Source organism: Rana temporaria, chromosome 4, assembly GCF_905171775.1.
Source record: "Rana temporaria chromosome 4, aRanTem1.1, whole genome shotgun sequence".
In the NCBI taxonomy this organism is placed as follows: Eukaryota; Metazoa; Chordata; class Amphibia; order Anura; family Ranidae; genus Rana; species Rana temporaria.
Window position 1 is genome coordinate 71,553,310 of NC_053492.1, and position 17,813 is coordinate 71,571,122.

The 17,813-nt window shown below is 43.4% G+C and overlaps 1 protein-coding gene across 2 annotated transcripts in view; it reads right to left on the reverse strand.

Annotated features, from left to right (window-relative positions):
- The window catches only part of LOC120936296 (b(0,+)-type amino acid transporter 1-like), a 51,899-nt gene that overhangs the window by 15,615 nt on the left and 18,471 nt on the right, over positions 1–17,813 (reverse strand). Inside the window, exons 2-3 of one of the 2 annotated variants that reach the window (XM_040348536.1) lie at positions 9,369–9,502; positions 5,442–5,571 (exon numbers count right to left, since the gene is read on the reverse strand). The exons of the other annotated variant lie outside the window; for it this stretch is intronic. Coding sequence (XP_040204470.1) covers positions 5,442–5,571; positions 9,369–9,502 — 264 coding nt within the window. The remainder of the gene's footprint in view (positions 1–5,441; positions 5,572–9,368; positions 9,503–17,813) is intronic. 2 annotated transcript variants of the gene reach the window in all.

Here is a 17,813-nt window from a genome sequence, read left to right on the forward strand (position 1 = left end):
TGATTTCATTATTTTTTTAATAACCCACATTTGAAACATACTGCACTAGTGGAGCTCTCCTCTTTCTTCCCATACATGAGTGAGCTGATACATATCTGAAGAGATGGATATCGTTATATCTGATTTATTAACCCGGTGTGGTTAAACTGCATTATTGCCAATCACCGGCATGAGAGGCAATTAGATGTGAGTTCAATTCTTATGGGGAAGAGGCGATTGGCGCACAAGTGGTGTGGTGTGAAGAACTCTCGTATTTGGAAGACTTTTAATTGTATTGTGGCATATTGTGGCATTCAGTTCTATGGACTTGTTATACAAAAAAATATATATATATTTTACATTTTTTTCATTTTTATGTTTATTTTCACTTGGGTGATTTCACTTGTGTCTGTTTTACATTGTTACTGTGTATTTATCATTATTATCAATGTTTATGTTTATAGCATGCACTGATATTTCTCTTGTGTATTTGATTATGCTGTTTATCTAGAGTGATCTGTATAGATGATAGTTTGAGATCTATCAACTTGGGTACTATCAGCCTGTCCATACATGGTTCAAATCAACCAAGATTCACACCATCTATGGTCAGCTTTATGGAGCGTCTAGAAAACATGTGGAAATTATGTGTGTGTTACATTTACTGGCTGTCTACGAAAACATGAAACAAAGTAAAATTATTTTTTAATTTAATTTTTTTTCAGTTCTAATCATTACAAACATGACATTTGGGGGGGGGTGGGTGGGGGGAATCAGTCATATTAATACAATGTCACGATCAGGCGCCGGGCTTGGAGGCCAATTGCAATGGCAGTGGCAGGACAGGCATACAGGCAGTCACTTCTGGCAGATGATACAGGCTCCCCTGAGGTGCGGAGTCTAAGTACTAGCTGGATTTCCCCAGAGCTCCTGATGGTGTAGATGGATTTAGCTGCAAGCTAGTACCAGGTCGCGGTCCTCAAGTTTGCCCACCAGGGTGTGAGCAAGCCGCGGTCCAATAGCAGATAAACAGACAAGGATGAAACAGCAGCGTAGTCAGTAAACAAGCCAAGGGATCAATCACGAGTGGCTGCAGGTTGGGATCAAGCAGTAGAGTAATCAAAGAACAGCCCGAGGGACAAACACGGGTGGTTGCAGATTGGGATCAGGCAGTAGAGTAGTCCAGGAACAGGTCAAGGGTCAAACACGGATGGTTGCAGGCTGGAATCAGACAGCAGGAAAGACAACAGCAAGGCACTGGCAGGGAAGGCACAATAACCTGGCAAAGAGGAAGTGCTGAGCCAAGGCTTTTATAGGAAGTTCATGGGAGGAGCAAGGGGTTCAAGGTTCAACAACAATCAAGACAACAAGCAGAGTAGTCTAATGGATCAGATAGGTTTATCCAGCAGATCAGGCAGGGAACAGTCCAGCATCCCAGTTAGCTCAGAGGAAAGAGTCAATGTCAGACACAGAGGAGGTCCAATGTTCAAGTCCAGGTCCTGACAGCTGGACTATTCCCTCTACATCATGCATTTTTGTTCTTTAAACAGAGTGGATGTATTTCACTGTTGTACTCCAATTCATAGTGACAACCGCTATGGTGTTGACATCATTAGACGATCGGTTTCAGTGGGCATCCCCACTTTCTCATGTGACATGCTTCCTACTCCAAGTATTAAAACGGTTCTAGATGGAAGACTGTCACAGGCCCCACTAAGGAAGAGGGCGTGCCTACTGAAAAGTGTCAGCTAATAACATACACTACCATTAGGGATGAGCCGAGCAACCCCCCCCCCCGTTCGGTTCGTACCAGAACCTTCGAACGGACCAAACGTTTGCGCAAACTTTAGAACACCATTGAAGTCTATGGGACTAAAATTCCTTTAAATATTGTGCCTGCTGGGTGTCTATAGTATGCCTGTGAAGTGGCGCGTGTTTAGAACTGTCTCTGCACAAAATGACATTACTATAAGAAAAAAATAAGTAATTTAACCACTTAAGGACCCATTCACGCCGATATACGTCGTCAGAATGGCACGGCTGGGCACAATCACGTACCTGTACGTGTCTCTTTAAGCCCAGCCGTGGGGTCGCGCGTCCAAAGCTCCGCGGCCGCAGTACCCGCAGGCCCGATCACCGCCGGTGTTCCGCGATCGGTCACATGAGCTGAAGAACGGGGAGAGGTGTGTGTAAACACACCTTCCCCGTTCTTCACAGTGGCAGTGTCATTGATCGTCTGGGAAAGACGATCAATGACGTCACACGTCCATCCCCGCCCCCCTACAGTTAGAAACACATATGAGGTCACACTTAACCCCTTCAGCACCCCCTAGTGGTTAACTCCCAAACTGAAATTGTCATTTTCACAGTAAACAATGCATTTGTATAGCACTTTTTGCTGTGAAAATGACAATGGTCCCAAAAATGTGTCAAAATTGTCCGATGTGTCCGCCATAATGACGCAGTCATGAAAAAATCGCTGATCGCCGCCATTAGTAGTAAAAAAACATATATTAATAAAAATGCCAAAAACTATCCCCTATTTTGTAAATGCTATAAATTTTGCGCAAACCAATCGATAAACGCTTATTGCGATTTTTTTTTACCAAAAATAGGTAGAAGAATACGTATCGGCCTAAACTGAGGGAAAAAAACGTTTTTTTATATATATTTTTGGGGGGATATTTATTATAGCAAAAAGTAAAAAATATTGAATTTTTTTCAAAATTGTCTCTCTATTTTTGTTTATAGCGCAAAAAATAAAAACTGCAGAGGTGATCAAATACCACCAAAAGAAAGCTCTATTTGTGGGAAAAAATTACGCCAATTTTGTTTGTTAAAGCGCCGCAGTGCCGAATCGCAAAAAGGGGCAAAGTCCTTAACCTACATAATGGTCCAGGTCTTAAGTGGTTAAAACTGCTTGCGGCTTTAATATAATGTCTGGTCTCTGCAATATGGATGAAAATTATTTAAAAAATAGCATGGGTTTCCCCACCTCCTATATACTTTAAACAGCAGTATACAGGCGGTGCAAACAACACCGGGACTGTAGGTTTGTTGTTAAGTAGAATCTCTTTGTAATTTTGAACTGGTACTTTTTTAAAGTGTAGCTCCAGCCAAAAAATCTATTTTTAAGCTTTTCGGAAAACATAGAGAAGGGTTATCACCCCTGTAACATTTGTTTTGCTGTCTGTGTGCATCTGTTCAGAAGATTGCAACTCACTTTCTGTCCCAATGACGAATGATTTTTTAAAAATGTAGTTTTTTTTAGTGAAACAAGGATTGGTGATAAAGCATCAGTGGACAGGAGACACATCTTACAGAAGAGAATTTCCCTTCCTAGGGGTAGATTTCCTCTCACTTCCTGTTGTCTCCTTTATGTAGCTTTAGGTGCACATGTACAGAGGACACAGACAGTACACCACGTGAAAGTACTTGCAGAATGATCCCCTGCCTGTGGTATTAATATGAGCAGATTTCTGCCTCTAATATGAGAAACACCAGCTTTACGTAGCTTTAGGTGAACACTGTACAGAGGACACAGACAGTAAACCACGTGAAAGTACTTGCAGAATGATCCCCTGCCTGTGTTATTAATATGAGCAGATCCCTGCCTTTAATATGAGAAACACCAGCTTTACGTAGTTTTAGTTGCACAATGTACAGAGGACACAGACAGTACACCATGTGAAAGTACTTGCAGAATAATCCCCTGCTTGTGATATTAATATGAGCAGATCTCTGCCTCTAATATGAGAAACACCAGCTTTACGTAGCTTTAGGTGCACACTGTACAGAGGACACAGACAGTACACCACGTGAAAGTACTTGCAGAATGATCCCCTGCCTGTGGTATTAATATGAGCAGATCCCTGCCTCTAATATGAGAAACACCCGCTTTACGTAGCTTTAGGTGCACACTGTACAGAGGACACAGACAGTACACCACTTGAAAATACTGCAGCTAGCACAATCACCTGCCTGCCTGTCAGTATATTAGGAAGAGCAGATCTAGCTAAACTCAATACAGTGTATAAATATATAAAAAACACCTGGGATGCATATATATCCTCTACACACTGTGGCCCAGATTCTCAAAGGACTTACGACGGCGTATCGCCATGTACGCCGTCGTAAGTCCGAATGAGAGCCGTCGTATCTATGCGGCTGATTCTTAGAATCAGTTACGCATTAATTTGGCTAAGATACGAGCGGCGTAAGTCTCTTACACTGTCGTATCTTAGTTGCATATTTACGCTAGCCGCTAGGTGGCGCTTCCGTAGATTTCCGCATCGAATATGCAAATTAGCTAGATACGCCGATTCACGAACATACGTGCGCCCGGCATAGCAAGATACGTTGATTACGTAAGACATACACCGGCGTAAAGTTACCCCTCATAAAGCAGGGGTAAGTCATGTTAGGTATGGACGTCGGAAACGTACGAACAGCGTCGCATTTTACGTCGTTTGCGTAAGTCGTCCATGAATGGGGCTGGACGTTACGTTCACGTCGAAAGCATTGACTATTTGCGGCAAAATTTGGAGCATGCGCACTGGGATACGTTCACGGACGGTGCATGCGCCGTTCGTTAAAAACGTCAATCACGTCGGGTCACGATTCATTAGCATAAAACACGCCCACACCAGCCTACTTTGAATTACGCGGGCTTACGCCGGAACATTTACGCTACGCTGCCGTAACTTTGGATGCAAGTGCTTTGTGAATACTGCACTTGCCTCTCTAAGTTGTGGCGGCGTAGCGTAAATACGATACGCTACGCCCGCATATATTTACGTCGCCCTACGTGAATCTGGGCCTGTAACTCTAAGTGACTAGCCTGCCAGCCTGCCTTATCTAACTGCAAAAAATGACACTCTCTCTCTCTCTCTCTGTCTTGTCTCTGTAAACCACCGCAACACACTACACAAGGTTGCCAGGGAGGCGGCCGTATATTGTGTGGGGCGTGTACTAAACCCCCTGAGCCATAATTAGCCAAACCCACCATGGCTTTGGCCAATTATGTCTCTCCGTTTTTTGCAAGCTGTGATTGGTCAAGCATGCAGGTCATAGTGCATGCTTGGCCAATCATCAGCCAGCAATGCACTGCGATGCCGCAGTGAATTATAGGCCGTGACACGCCACTCGAATTTGGCGCCAATGTATTCCTGTTTAAAGCTCAAGACATTGTGAGACCACACTTGCATGCTGGACTGTTCTATATCTATAGCCAGATTTATACTGACATGAGATTATAGATACATAATTACCCATTGTCAAATGGAGAAAACCAATGCAACAAAACCAATGTAAATTTGCACCACCATGAGAAAAAAAGGTCTGGGGATACCATAAATGGGTTTCGTGACATACAAATCAGGACATTGTCACAAAGCTATCTTGATCTAATATTTTATAATGTTTTGAGTACCATTTTATAATGACTTAAAAATAATGCCTACCAAGTGACCCTCTCTGGCTGCCACAAAGCACACGCGTCCTCCGCTAAAGAATACTCCATTTGCTGAGCCGAAAGTAGAAAGTGCCGCACCTAGAGACATTATCCAAGTCCAGCTTCCCAGAACCTTCAGTCTGCAATAAAAATGACTATATAAAATAACTCAGAAAGCAGATTTATTTCTAAAGGCACTAATGGCAGGAGGCAGGCAAAATATACAAGATGCTGTGAGGGCAATTTGTCCTGTAATAAAGACATTGGGCCAGATTCATAAAGGACATACGACGGCGTATCTCCAGATACGCCGTCGTATGTCCGAATGAGCGCGTCGTATCTATGCACCTAATTCATAGAATCAGTTACGCATAGATTTGGCCTAGATACGAGTGGCGTAAGTCTCCTACGCCTTCGTACCTTAGGGTGCATATTTATGTTGGCCGCTAGGGGCGCTTCCGTAGATTTACGCGTAGAATATGCAAATGAGCTAGATACGCCGATTCAAAAACGTACGTCCGCCCGGCGCATTGATTTACCCCGTTTACATAAGGCTTTTTTCGGCGTAAAGTTACCCCTGCTATATGAGGCGTAGCCAATGTTAACTATGGACGTCGGGACAGCGTCGATTTTTCCGTTGTTTACGTCGGTTGCGTAAGTCGTACGTGAATAGGGCTGTGCGTAAGTTACGTTCACGTCTAAAGCATTGACTATTTGCGACGTGATTTCGAGCATGCGCACTGGGATACGTTCAGGGACGGCGCATGCGCTGTTCGTTAGGAGCGTGAATTACGTGGGGTCAAGGCTCATTATAATACAACACGCCCACTGCCTGGATAATTTGAATTAGGCGGGCTTACGCCGGCCCATTTACACTACGCCGCCGTAACTTAGGACGCAAGATCCTTGTGAATACGGTACCTGCCTCACTAAGTTACGGCGGCGTAGTGTATCTGAGATACGCTACGCCCGCCTAAAGATAGGCAATTCTATCTGAACCTGGCCCGGACTGTCCTCTTTTCAAGGAAAATAGCACTTTGCAGGGGAATTATCCCCAGAGCTTAATGAATAGGGTGAAGCTCTGCTGACTTCCATGATCTAAAATGGTGTTTTTTTTCTTTGCACGTGATTGGGTGTTCTTTACAAAGTGAAGTTTCACCATGTTCACTAAGCTCCCAGAAAAATGTAATTGCAAAGTGAATTTTATTTTGTTAATTGATTGACTGATGAGCCTTTAGTAAAAAAAAACTAAAAAAAGCTCTCCTAAAGTGAGTTCCTAACATCATCTCACATGATGAACATTGATAAATCATTAAGGCTGCAATCCAGGTTAAAAAAATGTTGTCTAATTTCAAGAGCCAAATACAAAATCTACTGTATGGACTCCAAATTTAGAGTCACATATTTAGTTTATACAGAGTAATTCTATACCAAACTGTCAAAACTGGGCTCTCAGCCCTTCCTTCTCTGTGCTCAGGTTGCTCAGCTGTCGGTTAATTGCCAGTACTCATCGTTCCACAGTGGCTCGCCTGTTGATCATCTCCTGCTAGTCAGTCAAGCCCACAGCCAGCCCCTTATGGCTATTTAAACTGCCTGGTCCATTTCTTCAATGCCTTCACCTTGGTCAACATATCTAGAGACTCTCTGCTGTGTTCCTATTGAAGACTTGCCTGGCAGATGTCTTGTATGGTTCCTGATTCTGTCTGCTGCCTCTGACTATGCTGATCTCTGGCTTCCTAATTTCCTGGCTTGTTCTGACTACCCGATTTGGCTACTGAACCCTGGCTATTTTTTGACTACGTTTATCAGTTGTACCATTTTTACCAAGATCTATACAGATTGCTATGAGATAGAATAGTGCAGTCTTAGGATAGTTACTTCTGGTATCTAGTTTACAATCGTGCACAGCTGGGGATGTTTGGTGGTTTCCGTCTACTTTCAATTCAAAATTACAAACTATTAGGGGGGTGTTTATTGAAGTTAGCTTGCAGAACAACCTAACTGCAGCAAGAAATGTAACAGATTAAAAAATAGATAATTCTATGTAAATGGGGCAATCCTGCATGGATACAATGATAGTGTTTTATGGTAGACTAAACAGGCAGGGAAATGCTCAAGGAGCAGGAGGATGAGGCTGTGTTGGGCTGTGAGATGCAGAAGATGGCCGGCAAACCCGCACTGGGACACCATGGATGCAAGAAGAGGGCCGGCAAACCAGCACTTGAATGCCTTGGATGCAGAGGATGGCTGGCCAACCCCCACTGGAACATTGTGGCCACTGCTGCTTAGGCTGCACTGTTGGGCAAGTTCCTAGATGGCTCAGCACTCTAGCCTGGATGTCTGTTCTCTTTCCCAGTTCTGGGGTCAAGAGCCCCGAGTTTGCCTAAGCAGTTCAATAAGCATGCCTCCACTGTTCTCTGACTTGATGGCTCCTTGGGAACTATAGTTTCCTTCAGCTGTAAAGCAGTGCCGCCTGTACATAGTGAATATGCATCTCCCACAATAATTTTTTTAACAGTGTCTCCATCTTTTCAGTCTGTTGTCCAATCAATAGATAGCATGCAGTGCTATTGGGAACATAGTGAATGGATATGCCAGGACTTGTTGTCCCACAACGGTAATCTGCAACGTTAATTTATCTTTTTCCATTAGAGGGGTCCATGTTACAATACCTGGCTACATATTCAATACCTGTGGCCCTGGGGTGCCAAAATATTTGCACATTTTATGCTATATGTCCCACTGTGCCCATCTGAACAAGCCCATAAGGCACTTATTTTTTAGTATAAATGCAATGTAAAGGTTCTCCAATAATGTCCTGCTCCCCTGTCAGTCAATAAAAGAAGGAACCCTTTTGGATCCCACTAACCATCTGACCAGGTGTCCCAGTCTGATTAAGGTCCAGGATGCAACATGGGCTCCCAGGATAAACAAAATCAGAGTCCAAAATACTAGGGGCCATATCCGCCTTCTGCGCTTAGGGCACTTACACTCCGCTGTCCCAACTTACTGGAGCAGGTGTTGTATTCCCCAAACACTTGCTCCATAAGTTGGGACAGCGGAGTGTAAGTGTCCCGGCGTAGCCTGGCGGATCTCCAAGGGGGCGTCTTCTATTCAAATGAAGCGCGCCCCCGATGCGAAAGAACTGGGCATGCGCCGGGCTGCAAAAAGCCCAGTGCGCATGCTCCAGTTCTCGGCGGAAAACGTCAATGACGCCGACGTGTGCGTCATTGACGTAAAGTCGTATTCAAGAACGACTTACGTAAACGACGTACCCGACGAAAAAACACGACGGGGACCCGACGCCATCCGTAACATGGCCTACGCGAGACTTGCGGAAATTTAATCCTCCATATAGCAGGACTAAATTTCCGCTTACGCAAACGACGTTAGCGACGGTTACGCGACGCGAACTCGTTTGGGAATCGGCGTAGAAGGATCATTTGCATATGCAAATAACTCCTTCACGTAAATGCCATCTAGCGGCGGCCGGCGTCATTGCATTTAAGATCCGCCAGTGTAAGTGACTTACAGATGGCGGATCTTAAGTGTATCTATGCAAAAATGATTCTGAGAATCAGGAGCATAGATACACTGGCCAAAAAAGGGAGTTACGATGGAGTATCTGACTTACTCCATCGTAACTTCACTGAGAATATGGCCCTAGATTACTACTGTGCTAGTAGAGCAGATAGTTTACCTGATTGATCAAAAAGAGGCACGGTGAAGTTTGCTTCCTATGAGTCATTTCAGTCTGGGTCGAATGTTGTTTCTAAGGAAATAAATGCACTCATCACTATATAAGGGTTGGGGAGTATTTTTGATAAAATGCTTAAAATAAGAAACCTATTGATAGAAAAATAGGGGAGCAATTGAGCTAGCTTTAGTCCCAAAACAAATAGAATTTTATAATTGTTAATATAACCAATAAACTGACCCCCAGCTGATGGCCACAGCATCTGAAGATAGAAATTCCTGTGGAGTCATCACTGCAAAATAGCTGACATTGACCAGGAGATAGATGCATGTTACTAGTGGAATAGAAATCATCAGCGCTCGTGGGAGACTCACCTAAAACACAATAAACGAAAATGAAAAAAAAATCATCATAATCTACTGCTTTCATCATTTGTTTCAATTATAATAATTTAATATATATATATATATATATATAAATATGTGTGTGTGTGTATATATATATATATATATATATATATATATATATATATATATATATATATATATGTAGCACTACCCCCATAGGAGCTGCTGGATTAGATTTGGGCCTTGCATATTACCTCAACATTCGTTGTCTAGGGGAAGAATGTCTGTAAAGAAGTCCAATGTCCACACAAGTTGTAAAACCTTTAGCTGTTAGGTTTTATTTTTCTCATAATTTGCAAGAAAGTAGAAGGATGGAGGAGCAGGGGAAGGTTCAGGCGCATAGTACAGATCACTGGGGAAAACTTCTAAGTTCCAAAAAATTCACTCACCACTTCCTCTTGAGTGGGTATTGCTCACCTGGATAGGCACCCTCACCTGGCGTAGCAGCTCTGCCACAGACTGATTGCAAGCAAAAGTGAACAGTCCGAAATTCTCTGCCACAGGATTTGGTACCCGAACTTCCAGCCATACGGTTTAAGAGCCTTTAAGCCGACCCGGCGAAACTGTAGGGTAACATGGATTGTAGATCATCCCTTAATAGAGTCACCAGGCCTATCCGAGACATCAGCCTTCCGCTAGGTCCCATCCTGGGCAGGTCCTCCCCTGGTTTCCTCCATTAAGTAGCTTCCTCTCGTGAGACAGACAGCTCAGGATCACTTGAAATCATAGGCCCCAGTCAGGATGGCTGGGCCTACTTGGTAGAAGTACAGCCTCTGGCCAACAAGGCCCGAGGCTAAACGACCATCACGGACCTCGAGCCAGGGAGCCCTGTAGCAGGGAGCCCAGTAGTCGACTGGGTTCCCAACCCTGAAGATCTCAAGCGAGGTAGCTGTTCGGTGGGGAGTCCATCTGAGGAAAGCCAATGAGAGGCTGGCGATCCAATAGGGTCTCGACAAACCACCGGGGATCAAGGTAGCCAGACACTGAGAGACTGGTCACCTCTCAGTCCATTTCAGGAGGGTCTGTGGCAAAGACTTTTCCTTCAAGTTCGAGCGATACCTTGGCTGCCAGGCTGGTGAGAGTAGGCCTATCCAGGTGCGCTATACCCACTCTGGCTAAAGGGCGAAGAATACAAAGCATTGTTGGGAGCAGGACTGTTTCCCTATTGTTGCTACTGAGTCTGCTACTTCTTCTTTTACTTCACCTCTACTCTTCATCACAAGTTTTACTGTTTTTACCCGGCTGGGTAATAAAGAGCACAGCAAAAGACACCTGTCGTGGACATTCCATTACTGCTATATGCACCATACACCCCTAGGACGGCGGAAGAGCCACAAGGTAATGTGCCACCCAAAACAAATCAGCAGCTCCTCCAGGGGTAGTGCTACATAACTCTTAGGCCCCGTACTCACGACCAAACATGTCTGCTGAAACTGGTCCGCGGACCAGTTTCAGCGGACATGTTCGATCGTGTGTAGGCAGTAACGGACAGGATTCCAGCAAACATTCGTCGGCCAGACCGTTTTCCAACGAACAACTGTTTCCTGGTCTTGCTTTAAAACAGTCTGCTGGAATCGTGTCCATCAGACATGTTCGGTCGTCTGTACACAAAAGCAGCGTACAAAAACCCTGCGCATGCTCAGTCCAAATGAGGAGACGGGAGCGCTCGTTCAGGTAAAACTCGCGTTTGTTTGGGATATGGCACATTCGTCATTAGAAACCTTTTATTCTAGCAAGAGAACAATGTCTTAAAAAGGCGCACTAAACCACAGTTTCTTGCCTCGTTTTATTAATTCTTCTCTTGCTAGAATAACCCCGTTCTCTTGCTGATGCAATTTCAATAGAGTTGTCCCATACTGAAATGTCACATTTCTTGCTTGTGATGTAATCCTTTAATAAGGTTTTCTATGCCAGACGTGTGTTTTGGTTGGTGGTCCTCCATAATTTATTGTAGTAATTTTTGTAAAGGAATGTGCATCTTTTTTTTTTTTTTTTTTTGTTTCTAGTTATGTCACCATTTTCTTTATTTTTTTTTTACATGTTTATTTTTTTTTTATTTAATTTTTTTTTTTTTTTATGTTTCATTTGAGAATATTGAACCATGTTGGCACACCAAATGTCCCCCCCCCCCCCAAGGAGTGTGTCCTTTGTAAATGACCCATTGTATATTTATTAAAGGTTTGCTGCCTAATAATCCCCACAGTATAACAAACAATAGACATGTTTTCAAATGAAAGCAAAAAGCCTTTTATTTAGGCAAATGTCATCACAAAAAATAAACAGAACGGCAGCACTAGAATAGATAGCAAACTATATGCAAACTTGCATTTCCAACATGGTGAAGGATAAACTTCCAAGCCTCAGGAGCCAAACCCAAAAATATGAAGCAGCAGCACAGAAACAAAGGAACCCAAACTGTGGTAGTCCAAACAATATGTCCTTTATGTGGAAGGAAATGGAAGGCAGAGAATCAACGTTTCCTCCTCTTTCCAGCCTTCCCTCCAGGCAGCCTTCCAGCGGATCTTACACGGGCTCTTGCAGGTGGGGTCGATGTGGCAGCAGGAGGATGGTGTTCCGCAAGCCGGGCCGGGTCACATAGCCCAGTGTCTGGGGTCAGCAGGCCCTTCTGCATCCACCAAAGGACCTGGTTCATCAGGGCCTTTGCCAGTCTTCTCTGGCCCTCCTCCCCTTCATTCAAATCGTGTGCCAATGAGGCACTGAAGGCCTCTGTGGGGTTGAGGGGGGCCCTCATGATGGCGCTTGCCTCCTGTATCATGCAGAGGCTTGCCTCCTCCACAGGCCTCAACTGCCTCCTTCGGCCTGATGGCCTCACCTGGGGGGAGAAGACTGGCTGGTGGTGGTTCTCCTGGCCGGGGGGACCTGCTGCAGGCCACTGGGCCCAGCCTCCTCCTGGCTGCCACTGACCCCGGCCTCCTCCTGGCTGCCACTGACCCCGGCCTCCTCCTGGCTGACAGACACGTGAGGATCTGCCACCTCCTGGCTGATCTCTTCTTCCTGTGTGCCAAAAAAAGGACATTTTTTACAATTTCGCTAAATAAAACCACACTCATTTTCATGTTTTTCGTTTAGCATTTTCTGTTCATTATTACTTGAATAGACTCTACTTCTGACCCCTGCAGTTGTCATCCCTGACACCTTTTTTTGTGCTTTTTCCCAGCTTGGCTTTTCTTTTACAATATCAAATCATTAATCCACCACTAATTATTTAGGTCAGAAATATAGAGGAAACTACTATACCTCCTCATCGAAGGGTGGCAGATCTGCATCTCTGTCAGCCAGGCCCTCTTCCTCCGACTCTTCAGGGCTGTGGTCATCTGGGGAATGTCCGCTGGAAGGTAGCATGGAGGAAAGGTTGGAAGCAAGACTAGACATCGTTTTCCTGCCTTCCATTTCGTCCCGCAAAAAAGCCATCTGTTTGTAATACCACAGTTTGGGTTCCTTTGCTTGTGTTGCTGCTGCTCCCGATTTTTTGCTTTTATTAGCTTTATATGCTCTTCTGTATGTGCTTCTCAGGTTGGCAAGTTTATCCTTCACCATGTTGGCAGTGCATCCTGGCACCCATGTTTGCATATAGTTTGCTAGCTCCTCTAGTGCTGCCGCTCGTACATCTTTATTACAATATAACGCGTGTTTGGAATTCCACAGGATGGGCGTGTCCTGATATTTTTGTAGTAAGGCCTCTATAGCTTCCTTTGTTTGTAGTTGGTCCATTTCCCGTTATAAAATATGATATTTCTTTTTGAGTCTAGATTCGCAAAACATAAACCAAAGAAAAATAGATATTCAAAAGGATCAGCGTTGACCTTGATATAATATGTGTCTTCAAATTTATTACCTATATCTAATTACAAACACAGTCTCTCTTGTTTAAACAATGATTGGCAGCTCGGCCGCATTGGTTGTACCAAACATTGCTTTGCTAGATGCAGAGCCATTCTTAACATTGCAGTAACTATTTTTAATATCGAAAAATAAACAATGATTACAAATGACAGTATTCATCTAGGCACTCTTTCATGTGTAAATCTCATGCCCCTGACAATGGATGACATAAAAGACACTGGATTCCACAGGTGAGGAATTGTACCAAGAATGCCCTTTACTATCTTCGGATGCTGCGACGGGTAAAACATCTGCTCTCCCAAACACACAGAAATACACTAGTACAGGCCTTAGTCATCTCACGTCTTGACTTTTGCAATGTGGTATACCTTGGACTCCCTACTAAATGGCTCTCCAAGCTGCAGCTGGTGCAGAACCAGGCAGCTAGGTTGATTACGGGGACCTCAAGATGGGACCATATATCACCCGTTCTCAGACTACTTCATTGGCTCCCATGCGCAAGGAGGATTGAATTCAAGGCTTTGTGTGTTATGTTCAGGGCCTTCAAACAACATGGCCCACTGTTCATTAATAACATGGCCATACATTACCACCCCCCCAGGGCACTGAGATCGGCCGATCAGGACTTTGCTGTCATCCCTCTAGTAAGGTTGATTTCGTTCGGTGGCCGATCTTTCAGAGCCAGAGCCGCCTCGCTTTGGAACCTTCTCCCGTTGTCTTTGAGGAAGTACACTGTTCTTATTACCTTCAGAAAGGCTCTAAAAACCTTCCTCTTTGGGGCAAGTTGATTATGACCACGCCTAATTAAACTGACCTGGCCCCTCCTTCCCTCACCCTATGTCCCCCTCACTCCAAACCCCCTTGCTACCATTTGTTTTTATTGTTGATACTTTATATGGTTTCCCTTTTTATTTATGTACACGAGCCATCAGTTCGTCTACGAAGTCTTTTTTCTTTCTTCCCTTGGATTGCTTTTTGGTCCAGAATAGACCAGCGGACCTCCTTCCAGCGCTTAGACACACCCTTCAGGGTGTATGTGGCGCTGTAAAGAAATATTAAAATCAATCAATCAATCACACTTCCTAATGACCTCTGTACAACCAACACTTGAACAATACTTTGCCTGATCAGAATACACCATTCAAAAACTTGTCAATGAGGTACAGCATTGTTCACATCTCTATTTTGTGAGGTGTCCAAAAGCATTTGGACACCAAAATAACATTGTGGTACCCCATAGACAGAATAGCTTAAAAAGGGTGCAACCAACAGGCCAAACCCCCATCCCATGTGTCTACATTTTCTAGGCCTCTGCTGATCCCATTTTTAATTTCCTTACCTTCCTGTCTCTCGCTCCTCGTTTCTCACGCTCGCCTAATTACCGCGTAAGATGCGTAATCACGGCGTGCACCTTTTAAACACTCCGCGTATTTATTAAACCCCGCCCTCGTCACCTTTGCTAGGCCCCTAATCAATGTGTTTAGGAAATATGGCGTTAACTGTGTATGTTCTGGATGCGCTCGAAGATTCTCCGCGTAAACTACGTAAACACGTTGTTTGCATTCTCTACACTCCGCGTATGTATTAAACGCCGCCCTCTTCTCCGCCCATGGCGTAACAATTCATCTTTTCCCCGCCCATAATCTCTGTGGGAAAAGAAAGATGGCGATGTCACACGAGCGGGCACGATGCTCTCATGCCACAAGTGAAGGGACAGAGGCAGGGACGTCCCGATCAAGGCAAAGAAGATACAAAGCCACTAATATGCGGTTCCAGGAAATGGTGGAGTTAGTTTCCATCATGTGGAGGAAGGACTATGATGGTGAATTAGGGCCATACAAGACCCCTAACCGCCGAAAGGCACATATTATGGACAAGGTGGCGAGGAGAATGCAGAGGATGTTTGGGATCACCAGGTCCAAGGAACAGCTGAGGAAACGCTGGTCAGACTTAAAATTGAGGGAGCCACATCAGATGAAGAAGATACTTAAAATTCTGCGTAAAAGTAAGTAAATATATTTTGGGGTTGGGGGGGGGTTGATAGTCTGCAATAATGTGTTGCCATGTATATTTCACCATCTGCCTCCTTGGCCTGCTTGTAATTTTAAAGACATGTTGTCATTTATTTTTTAGGACATAAATAACTACATATTTACAAATAGTGTTCTTAGTAAACCACGTAACATCACATAGTTTCTCAGAAAGGCTCGGTTATTCCAGGAACAACACACCTGGACATGGCTCACTGGCCAAAAACTTTGTTGGTAAACTTTGTGTAAAAGCTAGTTATAAAAAATATAATTCGGAGAATGTGAAAGGCAAACAGGATTCATTCTAAAAACAGTGGTAATAAAGCAGATGTTTTCACATCTGCAATGCAGAGCACCTGTGTCTCCCCAAATCAAAAATGGGTTTTGGTAGGGTCTCCCAGAAATACAGTTTAGGGGGGACATCCATGTGTGTCACTTTGCTAAAAAGGGGCAGGATCAGAGCTTGCCATAGAAGTAATTCCAAAATGTAGGTTTGGTGAAAGATAAAAGTAACTAAATGAAAGCCTCTTCTAAGCAATGTGTGCGATTTATGCTCTCCAATATCTGTGTGCTGATGAGTCTACATTTTTTTTGTTGTTATTTAAGGGGAAAGAAGTCGCCAGCATTTGGAGGAGGCAGAGAGGGCCAGACAAGGCCAAAATCTTCCATCTCGACATGTGGAGGAGGAGGAGGATGTGGAAGGAGAAGAGGATGTGGAGGGAGAAGAGGATGTGGAAGGAGAAGAGGATGTGGAAGGAGAAGAGGATGTGGAAGGAGAAGAGGATGTGGAAGGAGAGGAGGAAGGAAGAAAGGAGGAAGGAAGAGAGGAGGAAGAAGTAATTTTGGACTTAGAATTTCTAGCAGATGAAGGGCAAGTGGCGGAAGAACAATTTGGCGAATTGAAAGAAGGTGGATTGATGGATGAAGGAGGAGTCGAAGATGATGGGGAAGTGGTGGAAGAAGGAGGAGTGATAGAAGATGATGGGGAGGTGGTGGAAGAAGGAGGAGTGATAGAAGATGTCGAAGAGGTGGAAAGGAGAAGCCCATCAGGTCAGTGTCACCCTAGCTTGATTTAAATAAAACATATGTAGATAGGCCTCATCAAATAAAAAAATTTTGAATGCCCATTTTTTTATTTTTTAGGGGAGGAGGATGGTGTGTCAATATTTTCACGTGCAAGTGCTGCTATAATTATTCAACAGGTAATGGAGTGCAGCACTGAAATGCACAATATGCGTGAAAGGATGGTTGTCATGGAACAGAATGTAACAAATGTCCTTTTGGAATGCAGCACGGAAATGGACAATATGCGGCAAAGAATGATGGTCATCGAATCTAATTTTAAAAATATTATTGACATGATGGGCCGTGTCAAAGACTGAAACACCCCCCGCCCATCCCCCGCCCCCACAAACATTTTTACTGTTTTAATAATGAATACGCCAAAATTTGAAGATACACACACAGTGTGCCAACATGTGCTATCTGCCATCACAGAATATCTAGTGTTTGTGCTTTGTGGGTCCAACCCCCTCCTACATCCTCAAGTAGTTGAGAGGAAGGGTTTGCTCCCACAAAACACAGACATTGATCACCCATGATGTCAGATAGCACATGTGGCCATTTGTCTGTTGAACCAATGACATTTGGCGAGTTTGCACTGAATGTGTGTATCTTCAAATTTTGGCGTGTTCCAGTGTGAAAGCACACCATGACTGACTGCTGTTGTGAAATTTGATATTTTTATAAGTTTTAATTTTTTTTTTTTGTCCATGTTGTACATTTTTGGATACTATAAAGTTTAGACCATAAAGAATAAACACCCAAAAAAATAAAATATATATATATATATAGAATTATAAATCTCTCTAATCACTGAATTTAGTGAAGTCGAGATTTGACTCCTAAATCTCCCCAACAAATATTCGTATTTAAAAACACACAAAAAAATGGAAAAAAAAAAAAATATGCCGAGAAGAAAAAATACAAAGGCGGTAAACACCCCACCAAAAATATTCTATATATATATATATATATGTAAACAATAAATCGAACTATATTTGATAAACAAAACTGTGAAAAATGTATAATCTTGATAATATTTTTGGTTGAATTACCTGAAAAAAAAAAAAAAAAAAGTCCAAAAAATATTGTAGACTCCTAAGTACAAAAGCAGGGAGTAATGAAAAAAATCTAAAAGAATTTTTGTGGTCATGAACAAGCAAAAATTAAAACACTTGACCTCAAAATTTTAAAATGGAGTTGCTTCTTATTTCTAGACTCAATACCCTGTTTGTAGATGAGTGAATACTGTGCAAAATGTGGTTATTTACTAAAAGTGGAGAAATCAATTATGAACTAAAATTGCAGAAGTTAGTTTGAAA